Raw genomic sequence first — 16,271 nt, 5'->3', positions numbered from 1 at the left:
GTGGACATCCAAATTCAAGATGCTCAATGGATTAACTGGAGGATAAATTTAAAGAAAATTGTATAGAGAAACATTATGATCGAATGGTCAAAAAAAAAAAAAAAAAAGACAAAGGGAGGACCTTAAAGCAGAGAAAAGTGTCTCTTCACATTCGAATGAACTTCTGTACCATTCTCAGATTTCTCAGCTGAAACTTTACAGACAAGAAGAATATGGAAGGAGATGTTTACATGGCTGAGAGAAATAAACTTCCAAACAAACATGTATCTGGCAGAAGTGTCCTTGCAGCAGAGATGATGACTTTTCTCATATACAGAAAAGCTGCGGGTGTTTGTCTTTAGATTGGCCTTACAAGAATTGTTAGAGTGCCCTCTCATGGAAACAAAAGGACATTACATAACACAAAAACATGAAAAAAATTATAAAGCTGTCTAGTAAAGTGTAGAGACGATACAGCACCTTTCATACTGTAGTGATACATAAATCACCTTTAAGTCTTGCATGGAATTTTAAGATAGACTCATAAAGTTATTAGAACTATAAAAGTATACTCATTAGTACAAACTATAAAAAGATGCAATTTGTGACACTGATCATATAAACTGGGGGGATATGTAGAAAAAAAATTTAGAATATTGTTGAAATTAGGTTTATTGTCTAAAATATTTTTAAAAAATTTATTTGAAAGAGTTAGAGAGAGAGAGAGAGGTCTTTCATCTGCTGGTTCACTCCCTAAATGGCCTCAAAGGTGGAGCTGAGTTAATCCCAAAGCCAGGAGCCAGGATCTTCTTCCGGGTCTTCCATGTGGGTGCAGGGGTCCAAGCACTTGGGCCATCTTCCACTGCTTTTCCAGGCCATAGCAGAGAGCTGGATCAGAAGTGGAGCAGCTGGGACTCGAACGGGCACTCATATAGGATGCCTGTGCTGTGGGATGGGGTTTAACCTACTGCACCACAGCGCTGACCCTTAAAATATGTTTTAAAGGTGTGCAATATTTTACATAACCCCATCGTGACCAGACAGAAGACATCTGTAGAAGATACACAAAAGAAAATGAGTAAGGAATCAAAGTGTTGTCACTGCAGAAATACTGGCAAACTGCAGAGGATGGCAGCAAGAATGGCAAGAACAGGAAAAATGCTGTAAGGCAGATAGGAGGCAAAATAAAATAACAGAAGACAGCACCTCCCTGTTAAAAACTATTTAAATACAAGTGGATTAAACTCTTGAATAAAATAGCAGAGAGTGGCTAAGTGGACATTAAAAAAGCAAGTACCAAGTGTGCATGGTATGCAAGAGTCTCACTTTATTCCTGGGAACACATTTAAGCTGCAAGTGAAGGATGGTAAAATGTGCCCAATGCAAAAGCTAACCACAAGAGACTACAAGTCACCACAAGGTCTCCAGGACACAGAATAGAATTTGTAAACAGTTATCATATGAGAAAAAAGAGTAAGGATCATCCCATTAGGAAGATATGATAATTACATATACATCTCATCAAAGAACCCACATATATGAAGCACATGCTGACAGAACTCAAGGGAGAAATAGACACTGGCATAATAATAATAGAAGATTTCAGTCCCTCACAGTCAGTAACGGAGAGAACAGACAGAAGATCAATAAGGAAACAGTATTTGAACAATACCACAGACTGATTGCACCTAACAGATATATGACAGAACATGCCAGCCAACAGCAGGATAGACTTTTTCTCAGAGCACACATGGAACATTCTCCAGAACAGATCACATGTGAGCCTACAGAACAAGGCTTCACAAGTTTGGGAAGATTGAAATTGTACCAGGATATCTTCTGAGCATAACGGAATGGCCCTAATAATCAGTGGTAACAGAGCTGAAAATGTCAGAAATATGTGGGACTTGAACGACAGACTAATGCAAGAATATTTTGCAAAGGGATAATTCATGGGGTAAACTAGGAAATACGTAGAGAGACAACTGAAAATGAAAACACACTCAAACTTTTGGAATGGAACAAAATCAGTACTAACGATGTTTATGGTGATAAATGCCTACATTAAATATTTTAAATCAATAAGCTAATTTTATGTCTCAAGGCACTAGAATAGAGAAAAAAAACTAAAAACAGATAGAATGAAGGAAATAATAAAGAATAGAGCAGAAAAAATGGAACAGAGAATAGAAAATACACATATATCTGAAAAGACCCAAGTGTTAATGTAAAAAGTGTCAACAGGGAGCAAGCATTTAACCTAAATGATCCAGATGCCTGCATCCCACAGTGGAATGCCTGGATTTCATCCCCAGCTCTGGCTTCAGACTCTACTTCCTGCTAATTCAGATGCCGAGAAAGGGTTGTGATGGCTTCAGTAACTCGGAATTCAATGGACACCTGCATGCAGCTCCAGCCCCTGGCTCCAGCCCCAGCATTTGAGGAGGAATCAGAGGACAGCAGCTCCACAGCTCCTGTCTGTTTCTCAACCTCTCTACCTCTCAAATAAACAAATAAAAAAATTTCAAAAGCCAACAAAATGGAAAAACTTTTATTTAGGGGCGGGCACTGTGGCACAACTAGTTAATGCCCTGGCCTGAAGTGCTGGCATCCCCTATAGGCGCTGGTTCGAGACCTGGCTGCTCCACTTCCAATCCAACTCTCTGCTATGGCCTGGGAAAACAGTAGAAGATGGCCCAAGTCCTTGGGCCCCTTCACCCGCGTGGGAGACCCAGAAGAAGCTCCTGGCTCTGGGCTTCAGATAGGCCCAGCTCCGGATGTTGTGGTCAACTAGGGAGTGAATCAGCGGATGGAAGACCTCTGTCTCTCTGCCTCTCTTGTTATGTAATTCTGACTTTCAAATAAATAAATAAATCTTTAAGAAAAAGGAAAAAATTACTTTAGACTAAGAAAAAAGCAACAAAATCAGAAATATTAGAGCTGATAGTATAAAAATCAAAAAATGATAAGAGGTTATCCATGGATAATTATAAGCCAATAAGTTAAATAACCTAGAAGAAAACAGAAAAATTCCTAGACACATACATTCCACCAAGACCGAGCCAGGAGAAAAAAAAAATCTGAATGTATTAAAACCAGTTAGTACATTGATTCATTAATCAAAAACTCCTCACTAAGGAAAAACTCACAAGTAGGTGGATTCACATGAGGATTCTACCAAAAATTTAAGGAAGAATTAACTGTAACAGGACATAAAATCAGCACATAAAAATCAGTAACATTTCTATACATCAATGGTGAAAACTATTACATAGACAATGACTAAAAAAATATAAAGTAAAATGCCTGGAAACAAACTTGAGCCATAAGATGAAAAGTCTCTGCAGTGAGAACTGTAAAAGGTTGATGAGAGAAACTGAAGAGAACACAATTAGGACGTTACCTCATGATTATGGATTAGAGCAAGTCCAAAGATAGCTGCAAATTTCACCTCTGCTGCTGATGCTTGTCCGTGTAATTTTCATTTTATTTATTGTATTTCTCAGCCTGGTATTTCTTTTTTTCTTTTTCTTTTTTTTTTTTTTTTTTTGACAGGCAGAGTGGATAGTGAGAGAGAGAGAGACAGAGAGAAAGGTCTTCCTTTTTGCCGTTGGTTCACCCTCCAATGGACACTGAGGCCAGTGCTTCGTGCTGATCTGAAGCCAGGAGCCAGGTGCTTCTCCTGGTCTCCCATGCGGGTGCAGGGCCCAAGTACTTGGGCCATCCTCCACTGCCTTCCCCAGGCCATAGCAGAGAGCTGGCCTGGAAGAGGGGCAACCGGGATAGAATCCAGCACCCCAACTGGGACTAGAACCCGGTGTGCCGGCACCGCAAGGCGGAGGATTAGCCTGTTAAGCCACGGCGCCAGCCTCAGCCTGGTATTTCTACTTCATATTTTTATTATTTAAATCTCTGTTAAATTAATCTGCTCCAACTCTGAATAATCCCTCTGTACTTTCTTGAGGTTCTTTACATTATTTTAAATAACTGCTTGAATTAATTGTCAGAGCGTTCAAACAATTCTGTCTCTTTAACATGAGCAACTAAAAGATGGCTAAGAAAGAAGTACATAGGGGTGTAGAGATGAGGGTCCATGCACAAGAGCAAGATGATGGTCGAGTTGCCCAGGATGGTCATGAGGTACAGCATGAGCACAATCCAGAAGAGAACCGACTCTACCTGGGGCCATTCAGAGAATCCAAGAAGGATGAAGCCTACTGGGAAACTCTTGTTAGTCATTCCTCTTGCCTTTGCATTGGGGTTGGATGCAAGGTGAGATATTATTAATGGATTTTGTAGAAAGGTTTGGCTTAAATTTGTTTAGAGAAAGTAAGCATTGTTAGTTTTCTAGGCCTTTCGGGAATGTGTCCCTTCACCTGAGTTCCATAAGATACAATCTCTGTTTCTAAGGCTGCGTTTTTATATCAAAAGAATATTTTTAAGACAGCTCCCTTGGAATTTGCCTCTGAGATCTGTAATCACAACATCTCCAGTGGATGCGTTCACATAGCTCCCTCACATGGTTCATGTTCCTCGCAGCACACCTCCATAGTGATAGTCACAGCAGCTCTCCAAAAGTCTTGCAATAGGAAATGCTAAATCCAAACCTTAGCTTTCACTTATCTACAACATAATTCTTCAACAAGGCATATTTTTTATTATTTAGTGATGTTAGTGGGGAAAAATGAAATTCAGATAATCTCAGGATCAAAGTCCTATTGTTTTCAGTGTAAACCCTAAAGGAGAACCTGAAATCATTATCAAACCCTGGAGTCTGAGGAAGCACTGTGCACAGGAGACACACTGGTTTTTCAATGGTGAAAAACTACATTGGGTGACTGGTGTTGTGGCATAGAGTGTAAAGCCCCTGCCTCGGCACCAGCTTCCCATATAAGTGCTGGTTCATGTCTTGGCTACTCCACTTCTAATTCAGCTCCCTGCTAATACCTGGGAAAAGCAGTAGAAGATAGAACAAGCATCTGGGGGCCCTGGGCCCCTGCTAGCCATGTTGGAAACCCAGATGAAGCTTCTGAGTTAGAACTGGCCTAGCACTGGATTGAGACTGGGGAGTAAGGCACTGAATGAAAAATATTCTTTCTCTCCCTCTCCCTCTCTTTCTCTGCCCCTCCCCCCTCCCTCTCCACCTCCCTCTCCCAATCTCTCTTTCCTCCTCCCTGTAACTCTGACTTTGAAAATAAATATATAGGGGCTGGTGCTGTGGCATAACAGGTTAAGCCACCACCTTCAGTGCAGGCATCCCATAATGAGCGCCAATGAAGTCTCGACTACTCCACTCCCTATCCAGCTCTCTGCTATGACCTGAGAAAGCAGTAGAAGATGGCCCAAGTCCATGGGCCCTTGCACTCCCATGAGAGACTGGAAAGAAGCTCCTGGCTCCTGGCTTTGGATCAGTACAGCTCTGGCTGATGTTGCCATTTGGGGAGTGAACTTGTGGGGTGGAAGACCTCTCTCTCTCTCTCTCTCTCTTTTTCTGCCTCTTTATCACTCTGCCATTCAAATAAATAAATCTTTAAAAAATAAATAAATAAATCCTAAAAAAAAAAGCAAATCTAGGATGGGCACCTGGTTTCTTCACCCTAGATAAAGTAATGTAATTAAGTAAACCACTCTAACATGCTGAGCCACTTTTCTTATCTAAGTAAACAGGGTCAACACACACGGAGTTAAGAAATCTCGTTGAGAGGATTAAGGTCCTGATTTAGGGATAAAGTGTAATAGCTCCTGTTACCTTTCAGCAGAAAACAGTCAGCTTGGACACGGACACCATGGAAAGCAAAACCCCATCATTGTTATCTAATCCTTGATGTCCTCGTCTTTCAGCTAGGCATAATACATAAATTTCAACCAAGAAATAAATAAAAATAGAAATGAGTCATGATGATGAATGATGATCTGTGTGATGATTTTAAAGCTTTGTTTCCTGGGCAAGTAGAAAGGATGGAAGGCAGTTGTAATGTTAAATTGAGTTAAGAAACATGATCCTAGCATATTACCTTTCTGGCTTGCAGATCCACCAGGAATATGAATGGAAGTGAGCACACAGAAAATTAAGTGAATAGAAACTGAGTTGCAGATTTATACATTAGATTTTAAAGGTGAGCAATAAGGCAAGAATTTGAGGAACAGTACAAGGGACTGCTATAGGACAGCAACTTCATAGGAGGTTAGCCATGGCCTCCATGCACCTCACATAGGGAAGAGAAGTACAAAGCTTTATAAAGCTCAGAGAGCCAGTGGACAGGGGCCACACGCCACAAGGGATTCAACTATTTCAGGTGAGATTTACTACACATGAGAAAAGCATCGTTTAATTAACAAGAACCAGAGTAGGATGATTTCATGCCCTAGAAGAGGAAATCTTGAGCCAAAGGACTCTGTTAGCTCCCAGAAGTTCTGCATGGCAGGGAGAAAGTGAGAGCCAAGTGATGGACAGGGGCAGCATCTCTGTTCCACCTCTATCTCTGTTCTATGCATGCCTCTGATCTGAGCTCTACAAAGCACCCAGAATTAATGACAGAATGTCCACTCTGTCCCATCAGACTGTACCAGGTCTTCACCGCATTTTCTTACCTGTACCCACCTTTGCCTGGTGGGAATCGCCTCTGCAAGAAACAGTGCCATTTGGACAAAAATTGTCCATCTGGATTTTCTTTTGGAAATGATATCATGGGTTCAGTTGCATTGAGTTTTATATTTTTATTTATGAGAGACAGAGTTTGTGTGTGTGTCTTCCCATTTATTGGTGCAATCTTCCAAATGCCCACAATGACTGGGAATGGTCAGGTCAGACAGGAGTTGAGAATTCAATCCAGATCTCCCACATGGGTGCGGGGACCAAACTGCTTGATGTGTCTCTTGCTGCCTCCCAGGATCTGCATTGGAGGAAGCTGAAGTCAGTAGCTGGTGGCAGGCATTGAACCCAGGTGCCACAAAATGGTGTATGGGTGTCTCACCCACCATCTTAATCACTAAGCTAAATGCCTGCCCTTGCCTTATATTTTTAAATGACTATAATTTTCATTATATTAATATATTTTGTGAGTTATAGATCATTGAAGACATATATGACACACATGATGTAATAAAGATATCATAGATTTATGATAAAATTTGTATTTCTTGCTTTCCACATCCCATGGCCATTGGGCTGCTGTGTCATCCTGTAGTTGGGCTGCAATTATGGCAGGATCCATACATTCTATTCTTGTGGCTGTCGCCAAATAATGACTAATCAATTGCAGGGAAACACGTCTCTCTCCTTCTCTTGTCTCTGCCTCTCTCCATTTTCTGTGTATCTCTCTCTCTCTATGACTTTCTCTCTATCTCTGTCTCTTTCCTTCTCTGATAATGAGATTTAGCAGTATTTAAGAAATACATTAATACACAGATTCAGATTCTCATTGGCTCATAGTTTCATTAAGCTGACCACTATTCTGAGAACAAAATATTCAAACTTGTGAAAATAACTAAACTCTACAATATGCTACCTAACTTTAGCAATATACTGCCTAACTTTGTATGCCTTCAGTAAGAGGAATTTTGTGTATTTTTGAAATTTAAAGATAACAATACACAACATTATCATTGTATATCATGATGTTTTGAAATATCCATATGTTGGGGAAAGGTTAAGCCTAATTAGCAAATGCACAGCTGGAAGAAAGGAATAAATATCAGGAGACTTTTGTACAACATGCTGTATTTTTGAAATTTACTGCTGGGGTATAAAAATGAAATTGTAGTAATTTCTGCAACAAATTCATCATAATATCAGTTGTAACCTAACATGAGAGTGTCTAGGTGTACTTCACCGCACAAATTCTGCAGTAGGTGCACCGTGCAGGATGCCCAAGGCTGGAGAGGGAGCGATTTCTGCATCTTAGAACACAGCCTGTTAGATGCAGTGCTGGGCACTCAGCACAAGTCTCCTTCAAGCCCAGAGACAAGTTGTACGTCCTGAGATTCCACTCGTCTGACTGCTCCTTTCTCTTTTCCTAACCCTCACACCATAGCAGTGACAGTGGCTCACCTGGGCTGGAAATCAGTTCAGTGGCACTGCTGGGAATCTCAAGCCCTCTTGGCCAGGAGCACCCTGCAGATCTTCCTTGTGTTGGGATCTAATCACAGCTCCCTGACTCTGAGATCCCCCTCAGTTAAATATTAGGTGTGGTGTCCACCTCAGCAGATGGGCAGAAATCATGTGACTGTTCTGTTTCCCCAGAGGGAAAGAACAAAGGAGCACAGAGGGCCCTGAGCTGCTCTGCAGGTCCCGGGGGCCTCTGTCCTTGTAGGTAGTGAACTGCAGTCCCAACACGCGGCGTGGGCCTGAGAGTGAAAAACGCTTCCCTCATGCTTCACAAAGTCAACTGAGCTACCAGCTAATTGCTTTAGTTTTCCTGTTTTATGTTGATCCCTAGTAACATAATGAAGCAATTGATTTATTGGTTATAGAAGCTGCAGTTCCAACAGTCGTTTATTAATTCATTCCACAAATGCATATTTAGCTGCTGGGTTCACAATCCTGTGCTAGTCACTGAAGATACAACAGAAACTAAAGTCAGCAATAATTAAGACAATATTCTTTATCAGACTGAAATTAATTGCATGTGCTCTTATACAACTAAAACCAGCCAGAAAATATTAGTAATTCAAAACGATGTTTATAGAAGATGAAATGAATTATTAAAAAGAGTTTGTTGTTGAAGTATAAAGCAGAAAATATGAACATTTACATATATCTCAGGCTACAGAGAGAGAAAACAGAAAAATACACAACTAAAACATGCCATGAATTGTCTTGTGTAAACGGTGTAGCATACATAAAAGACCTAAAGATTATAAACGCTTTTCAAAACTAATTTGTGACTAAAATATCTTGAATATGTGGGAAACTCTGAGTCCTTCACCACTAGATGTTAAAAATAATCACCTGCTCTGCTTTGACCCAGGATACATGAGAGGAAGTGATGTGAGCAACCCATGGCTCCCCTCCCTTTTGTCCTCTGTGGAAATGGAGACGCACTTAGGAGAAAGCAGCCTGGAGCACCACCTTCACAAGTCCAGGATGCTCCCCCCAGGGCAGCCACACTGACTTCGGATGTCTAAGAAATAAACCTACCTGGGTTGTTAAAGTACTACTGACCTGCTGTGGTGACCCAGTCACCTTCCCGTGCACCCTGATTAATACACTCATCCGAGCTGTACACAGGTCTCTCAGCATCCTCAGCTAATTTAGCCTCTAGCACTGAACCACTTGCTTTCCAAGAATTTTGCCATCAGTGTTGCTTCCTTAACACTGCCTTAACCGGTTCTTTATACTGACATCTGGCAACCAGCACTCTGTGACAAATCAAAGGATGGATGTATGAGAGAACTTTAAAAAAGTTTATGGGGGAGAGAGGGCAGTGCCGTGGCTCACTAGGCTAATCCTCTGCCTGCGGTGCCGGCATCCCAGGTTCTAGTCCTGGTCGGAGTGCTGGATTCTGTCCCAGTTGCTCCTCTTCCAGTCCAGCTCTCTGCTGTGGCCTACTAACAGGTGAGAGGTGTGCTCACCTTGAGGGCCATTCTGACTCAAGCCACTCTTCAATGGGAGGAAGCTGTATCCTGGTCATTCACTCTAAACCTGCTGTGTCCTAGGCCCTTCACACTACACCTTCTGTGTCCTGGGCCCCTCACTCTACACCTGCTGTGTTCTGGCCCCCTCTCTCTACAATTGAATGTATCCTGGGCCCCTCACTCAGTCCATCAAGCTACACACAGGTGTATTGTGGCTCTTTGAGTCTATGCACTATTCTGGGTCCTTCACTCTACACATACTGTATCCTCGGTCCCTCATTCTATACCTGCAGTATCATGGGTCTCTGATTCTACACCAGTTGTTTCCTGGGTCTCTCCGTGTACACCTGCTATATCCTGGATCACTCACTCTATACCTACTGTTCTGGAGCCTGCACTCTACACCTGATGTATCCTGTTTGCTTCACTCTACAACCAGCTGTTTCCTGGATCTCTTACTCTGCAGAACTGGATGTGTCATGGCTCCTTCAGACTGTACCTGCTATATCCTGGGTCCTGCACTCTACACATACTCTATCCTGGGTCCTTCACTGTACACCAGTTTTATCCTCTGTCAGTCACTCTACACACAGAGTTATCATGGCTCCTTGAGTCTGCATATGATCTCTCCTGGGTCCTGTACTCTATACCCAGCCGGACCATTTCTGCTTCATACTGTACCTGCTCAGTCTTGGGTCCTGTTCTCTATACCTGCAGTATCCTGGATCCCTTACTTTACTCCTGCAGTGCCCTTGTTCCTTCACTCTATACCTACTGTATCCTGGTTTCCTCACTCTATACTCAACTGTGTCTAGGCGTGGGTTGCTAGCTGCAAAGTTCTCTGGGTCTGTTTTCACTTCATGAAGTTTCTACCACTCTTTCCTCTATCTGGGTTTCTTTCTGTAGGAAAAAGAGAGATAGAAGACACTGTATTTGTCCTATGTTACCACTTTCTTCGTCTCCCTGCTCCTTTGGACAGAGAAAAGGGAGGGTTCCACATGCTCATGAATGGTGGATACTATGGGTTAAATACTGGCCCACTGAAAGTGCCAAAAGTGACCAGGATAGGGCCGGGCTGAACCGGGAGCTGGAAATTCCATGTGGATCTCCTCCCTGGGTGACAGGAAGCCAATTGATCGACCCATCACCTGCTGCATCCCAAGGCATGCGTTAGTAGGAAGCTACAACTGGGGACAGAACACTTCAGTATGGGATACAAGCACTGCAAATGGTGTCTTTTACTCCAAGGAAAACACACTCACCACAAATCAGTTCTTGACAATGTGATCCAATACACTGATGTTGGAATAAGAGATAGTGACCATTAATTTCTGCACAGGTGTTACCTGCAATGTCAACACAAATTCCCCAAAAGCTAGTAAGTAACCAGTCACCACTATGACTCTCAGAGCAACAGCGCACCAACAAGCAAATGCCAGTGTGTGTGAACGCTGATATGCCCCTGCTCCTGCACCGTGTCGTGTCTCCATGTGACAGGAAGAGCACCTTAGGATTTGAATTGACCACGGATATGCCTAAGACTGAGGATGGGGCATTTCTGAGAGCAATGGTGGGGAGCGAGGACATTTTTCAGTCACAACACCTTCCCATGCACTTCTTTAGGGCTTCCAACACTTCCTTGTTCCTCAGACTGTAGATGAGGGGGTTCAGCATGGGTGTCACAATGGTGCCAAGCACAGCTCCTATCTGGTCTTGCTTAGGTGTGTGGGAAGAATCTGGTGTCAGGTGGACGAACATGGCCTGACCAAAGAAGAGACTCACCACTGTCAGGTGGGAGCAGCAGGTAGTCAGAGCTTTGTGCCTCCCCTTGGGAGAGTTCATCCTGAGAACAGTGAGGAAGATGAGGATGTAGGAGGCAAGAATGAGGCTAAAGGGGATCAGGAGAAATGTGATGGTTGACACAAATTTCACCATCTCATAGACTGATGTGTCTATACAAGACATTCTCAGTATAGCCAGGATCTCACACAGGTAGTGATTAATCACCCTGGGGCCACAAATAGGAAAACTCATTGGGTACCAAGTGTTGACAAGGGCTCCAAGGGCACCTCCAACCCAGGCTAAGGCAGTCACCTGTAGACAGACCCTGGGCCGCATGAGAACTGCATATCTCAGGGGGCTGCAGACAGCCACGTAACGGTCGTAGGCCATGAAGGTCAGGAGCATGCACTCAGTAAGGCCAAGGGAGAGGAAGAAAAACATCTGAGCAGCGCACGCAAAGAAGGAAATGCTCTTAATCCCTGTGCAGTAGTTGGCGACTGTCTTGGGGACTGTGCTGGAGATGAAAATCAAATCAATGACAGACATCTGGCTGAGCAGGAAGTACATGGGGGTGTGGAGGCGGGCATCCAGGCCAATGAGCAGGATGAGGACAGAGTTTCCTGCAAAGGCAAGGATGTAGAAGACGAGGAGTAGGAAGATGAGGAGGTCAGGGTACCTGAACTCAGGAAAGAATCCCAGAAGGATAAAATCAGTTGAGGTTTGATTGTCCTGGTCCATGGCTTCACGGAAATTTTCTTATTTGACTGAAAATCTACAAAGAGAATAATATCACAGGGAATGCGGTGCTTCACTGAAGTAGCTTTTGTCTCCTGGCCAGCATCCTCTTCTCCATCACCCATGGCCCATGGCAAGGCTGTGCAACTGAATATTCCCATAAAGGAGACATTAAGAACAACTCCATCAAATCAAAGTACCCTTATGAGAAATAACCAAAGGCACATCCTACAGTTGTTATGATCTTGGAGAATTGGTGTTGAGTTCCTTTGACTGACAATAATTTCTAAGTCAACAGTTCTTTCCCTTGCATTCTGGAATTTTCTATGTTCTAGACCCTGGTTCCCTCAAGTCTTGGGTGCTCGTGTTGTGAGGATCCTATTCTGCCTCTACTCCAGAGAGCCTCTGCTGAGAGTCCCTTGAGGCCCTTTCACAGAGTGAATTGAAAAATTTTCATTATCAGCCAAATTATGTCAGGTGCTTATTCTATTTCACGTACTAAGTCCATAATTGTTTTGTATTCAGTTTCTCCATGTAGTCTTAAACTTTGTCTTTGCACTTGAAAAAGCTCCTTAATAACACAAATCAGTGGTCTTGTCCCTTTGTAAATCTTTCAGTTATTTTTCATTGCAAATACAGTACAATAAAATTTTGTTAAAATATTTTCAGGCATCTAAATGACTTTAAGACTCTGGGTTGGCATCAGTTCTATCCAAGGCCAATATTAGCACCGTATTCTTCCATACCCCAGGAAAGCTGTGGCATGGCTCCCCTTTCATCTGACAGCACACAGGAAGACTCAGCCCTAAAATCCCTGCATTGATTTCCCATGGGTATCCTGACAATGCCCTTCATTGTCTTAAGTCACAGCCATCAGGCACTGCTGTTGTTGACATAAGGTACTAGAGACCCCTTATTATACCCATGAGCCTTCCTTGATTTGAGATAATGGAGCTGAGACATTGCCTTGTGTCTGACAGTCAGTGGGAAAGCAGAGCTCTCAGTGTCACTCTTGCAGCTGAGTCACAATGGGCTTTGGGCAATGTGTTGTCCCAGGAGAATTTGCTTCCTCAAGCAATTCAGAGCCCCTGGGTGCCTCTGATCCTGGGCTGCCTTCCTTGGGGGCCTCTCCCTCATGGTGCACCTCTGGCCTAGGCAGTTAAATGCAACCCTTAGTAGAGACTTTTCCTGCTCTGGGGAGTGAAATGATGGGTGAAATAGCTTTTTAAATAATGGTCCATGGTCTCAACTCTTCTGAGTAAACCAGACCTCGATGTTCACAGCTTAACATCTGGGAGGCTTAGTAACCACTGCAGAGGTGGTGAATTGCAGACAGACAGTGGGAAATAGAGACAAACACAGGGTAACTGAGTCCTCTGTGAGGGCACAGCATTGAGTACCATGTGTGGCATGCACTCAGTGATTAGCTGTTGACTTTCTGTGCCCACATACAAGCTCTTTACAATGGTTAAATGATCGTGCCATAGGAAATTAGGCACCCAAACGTAATACTTTATGTTCAAAATATTATAAAATTTTATGGGAATAGGTGGTAAACCGTGAGTCAGATGCTAATGTTAGAAAGAGGCCGGCGCCACGGCTCAATAGGCTAATCCTCCGCCTTGCAGCGCCGGCACACCGGGTTCTAGTCCTGGTCGGGGCACCGGATTCTGTCCCAGTTGCCCCTCTTCCAGGCCAGCTCTCTGCTATGCCATGGAGTGCAGTGGAGGATGGCCCAAGTGCTTGGGCCCTGCACCCCATGGGAGACCAGAATAAGCACCTGGCTCCTGCTTTCGGATCAGCACGGGGCACCTGCCACGGCAGCCATTGGAGGGTGAACCAATGGCAAAAGGAAGACCTTTCTCTCCGTGTCTCACACACACTGTCCACTCTGCCTGTCCAAAGGGGGGGGGGGGAAGCACAGTTTTGTCAACATTTGTGAGCTTGTAGATCAATGATTAGGCTCGAGTTTCTTATTTGACCTGTAAGATTGCTGTACATTCTTGCAAGTTTGATGGATCAATATTTACTGATAAACACCCTGTACACATACTTTACAAAATTGTGGTCCAGTAGAAAACTATGCAGTCATTCAAATAAGGACTCAGTTTTGACTAAATAGTGCACAGACAGTATAGTAACACAATTCTTACACAATAGTCACTGCCAAAATGTAAGTATTTTTCCTCCAAAAATCTACACAAGAACCTCAATTTTTTCTAGAAATAGAAGAAGAGGTAGTTTAACTCTGTGGGAGGGCTCAGCTAAGGGTGGTAAGATCCTTTTATTTCTCTCTGGGGAAAGTCACATTTCCTGTCAATAACTCAGCACACTCCACTTTCTCCACTGCATGGGCTCTGAGATGAAGGGTTTCCAGTCCTGGCAGAAGCATTTCCATGTGATTGACAGGAGGCCCACCCTATAGTGAGTGTGCACTATCACCCTATAGTGAGGGCCCCCACCCACAAGTCTACCCTCACCATTTAGCCTTCAACATGTCTTCTGGAAGACAGTATCTAAGAAGAAAAGGCTCCTTGTGCATAGGGGTCAGAGCTGTGCTTCTCCTAAACAGGTGCAGCTAAGGACAGCATTGCTGTCTCCACAGTGCCAGATGGTGGAGAGCATGTTAATGAGAGTGATGGCTCCAGCAGCACTAATGACACTGAGAGGACAGACCAAGAGGCAGAGTGCTCTGCAGGCTCCATCCATGGACCCTGGCCTTGGCCTCTGAAATCTTGAGGACCCTGAACACAGAGGGACACAATGATGTGCCCTCCCCATGCTCCCTGACAGTGCCAAACAAATACAAAGCCTGGACATGGTCTTCAGAGTCAGCCTCTCTCGGGACCCCACTCTCCCTCCTGGTCTCGTGCGTATTTCTCTGCACCACTGGACATTTACTTACACTGCCTACCTGTTCCACTTCTCAAAGCAAGGCCCCCTGCCACTATGGCCATCTGTGGGGAGCTTGCTGCCCTTTCATTGGTCCACACTTACCTGCTCCTTCTGTTCAGTGAGTTCTGCCACAAGCCAGCAGTTGGAGAACTGGATGAATGGATGAGGAACTTCAAGCCTGGCTAGCAATTGTTGTATGAAGCAGTCAGGTCACCTGCTCCCTCTTCTCCCTGAGGCCCTGTTTTTCTGCTGCCTGGTGAGCAACAGGTTGTTGAAACCTTCTGCTCAAGTCACATGGTGTTCTGGTTTTCATTAGGCAATTTTTGTCTTGAGAAAACTGATTTTCAACATCTCACAGCCGATGCCAAGGATGAACTCCTTTCTGCTCTACTCCCAGTTCAGGTCTGATTTGAACATGGGAGGGCTCTGTGCCCAGTTCTGGATCAGAACAAATCCTTCCGTAGTCACCATGTGCACAGACCTTGGGAATACTGCAGGGGTGTCTCACGGGAGTCCTTCCCCAGGCTTCAATTATTGTAGACCCAGACAAAGCACAGGGAGTTTAGAGACCTCCCCTGAAAAACAATCACTGCCTAGGGTTATGTTTCCTGAGCTACCTTTTAGTGTCTCTATTCATTTAATCACTAAAAGGCAGCAGGCCAGAGGTGCACCATGAGGGAGAGGCCCCCAGGGAAGGCAGCCCAGGATCGGAGGCACCCAGGGGCTCTGAATTGCTTGAGGAAGCAAATTCTCCTGGGACAACACATTGCCCAAAGCCCATTGTGACTCTCAGCTGCAAGAGTGACAATCCCCTTGGGAGGCACAAAGCTCTGACTACCTGCTGCTCCCACCTGACAGTGGTGAGTCTCTTCTTTGGTCAGGCCATGTTCGTCCACCTGACACCAGATTCTTCCCACACACCTAAGCAAGACCAGATAGGAGCTGTGCTTGGCACCATTGTGACACCCATGCTGAACCCCCTCATCTACAGTCTGAGGAACAAGGAAGTGTTGGAAGCCCTAAAGAAGTGCATGGGAAGGTGTTGTGACTGAAAAATGTCCTCGCTCCCCACCATTGCTCTCAGAAATGCCCCATCCCCAGTCTTAGGCATATCCGTGGTCAATTCAAATCCTAAGGTGCTCTTCCTGTCACATGGAGACACAACACGGTGCAGGAGCAGGGGCATATCAGCGTTCACACACACTGGCATTTGCTTGTTGGTGCGCTGTTGCTCTGAGAGTCATAGTGGTGACTGGTTACTTACTAGCTTTTGGGGAATTTGTGTTGACATTGCAGGTAACACC

General features: G+C 44.1%; 2 protein-coding genes across 2 annotated transcripts in view; one reads left to right on the top strand and one right to left on the bottom strand.

Moving 5' to 3' along the window:
- LOC133758642 (olfactory receptor 2M2-like) overlaps positions 1-16,019 on the top strand; it is a 37,421-nt gene extending 21,402 nt beyond the window's left edge. Inside the window, exon 2 of the mRNA XM_062189845.1 lies at positions 15,874-16,019. Within this exon, the coding sequence (XP_062045829.1) occupies positions 15,874-16,019 (146 nt within the window). The remainder of the gene's footprint in view (positions 1-15,873) is intronic.
- Positions 11,146-12,075, bottom strand: LOC133758641 (olfactory receptor 2T27-like). The gene has a single exon (XM_062189844.1). It carries the CDS (start codon positions 12,073-12,075, stop codon positions 11,146-11,148), a length of 930 nt encoding a protein of 309 aa, XP_062045828.1.
- Positions 16,020-16,271: the final 252 nt, after the last annotated feature.

Source organism: Lepus europaeus, chromosome 4 (genome assembly GCF_033115175.1).
Source record: "Lepus europaeus isolate LE1 chromosome 4, mLepTim1.pri, whole genome shotgun sequence".
Taxonomy (NCBI): domain Eukaryota; kingdom Metazoa; phylum Chordata; class Mammalia; order Lagomorpha; family Leporidae; genus Lepus; species Lepus europaeus.
This window is presented reverse-complemented; position numbering and strand designations above follow the sequence as displayed.

Excerpts from the sequence above, each read along its gene's own strand:
- LOC133758641 (XM_062189844.1), bottom strand. The coding sequence starts at position 12,075 with ATGGACCAGGACAATCAAACCTCAACTGATTTTATCCTTCTGGGATTC.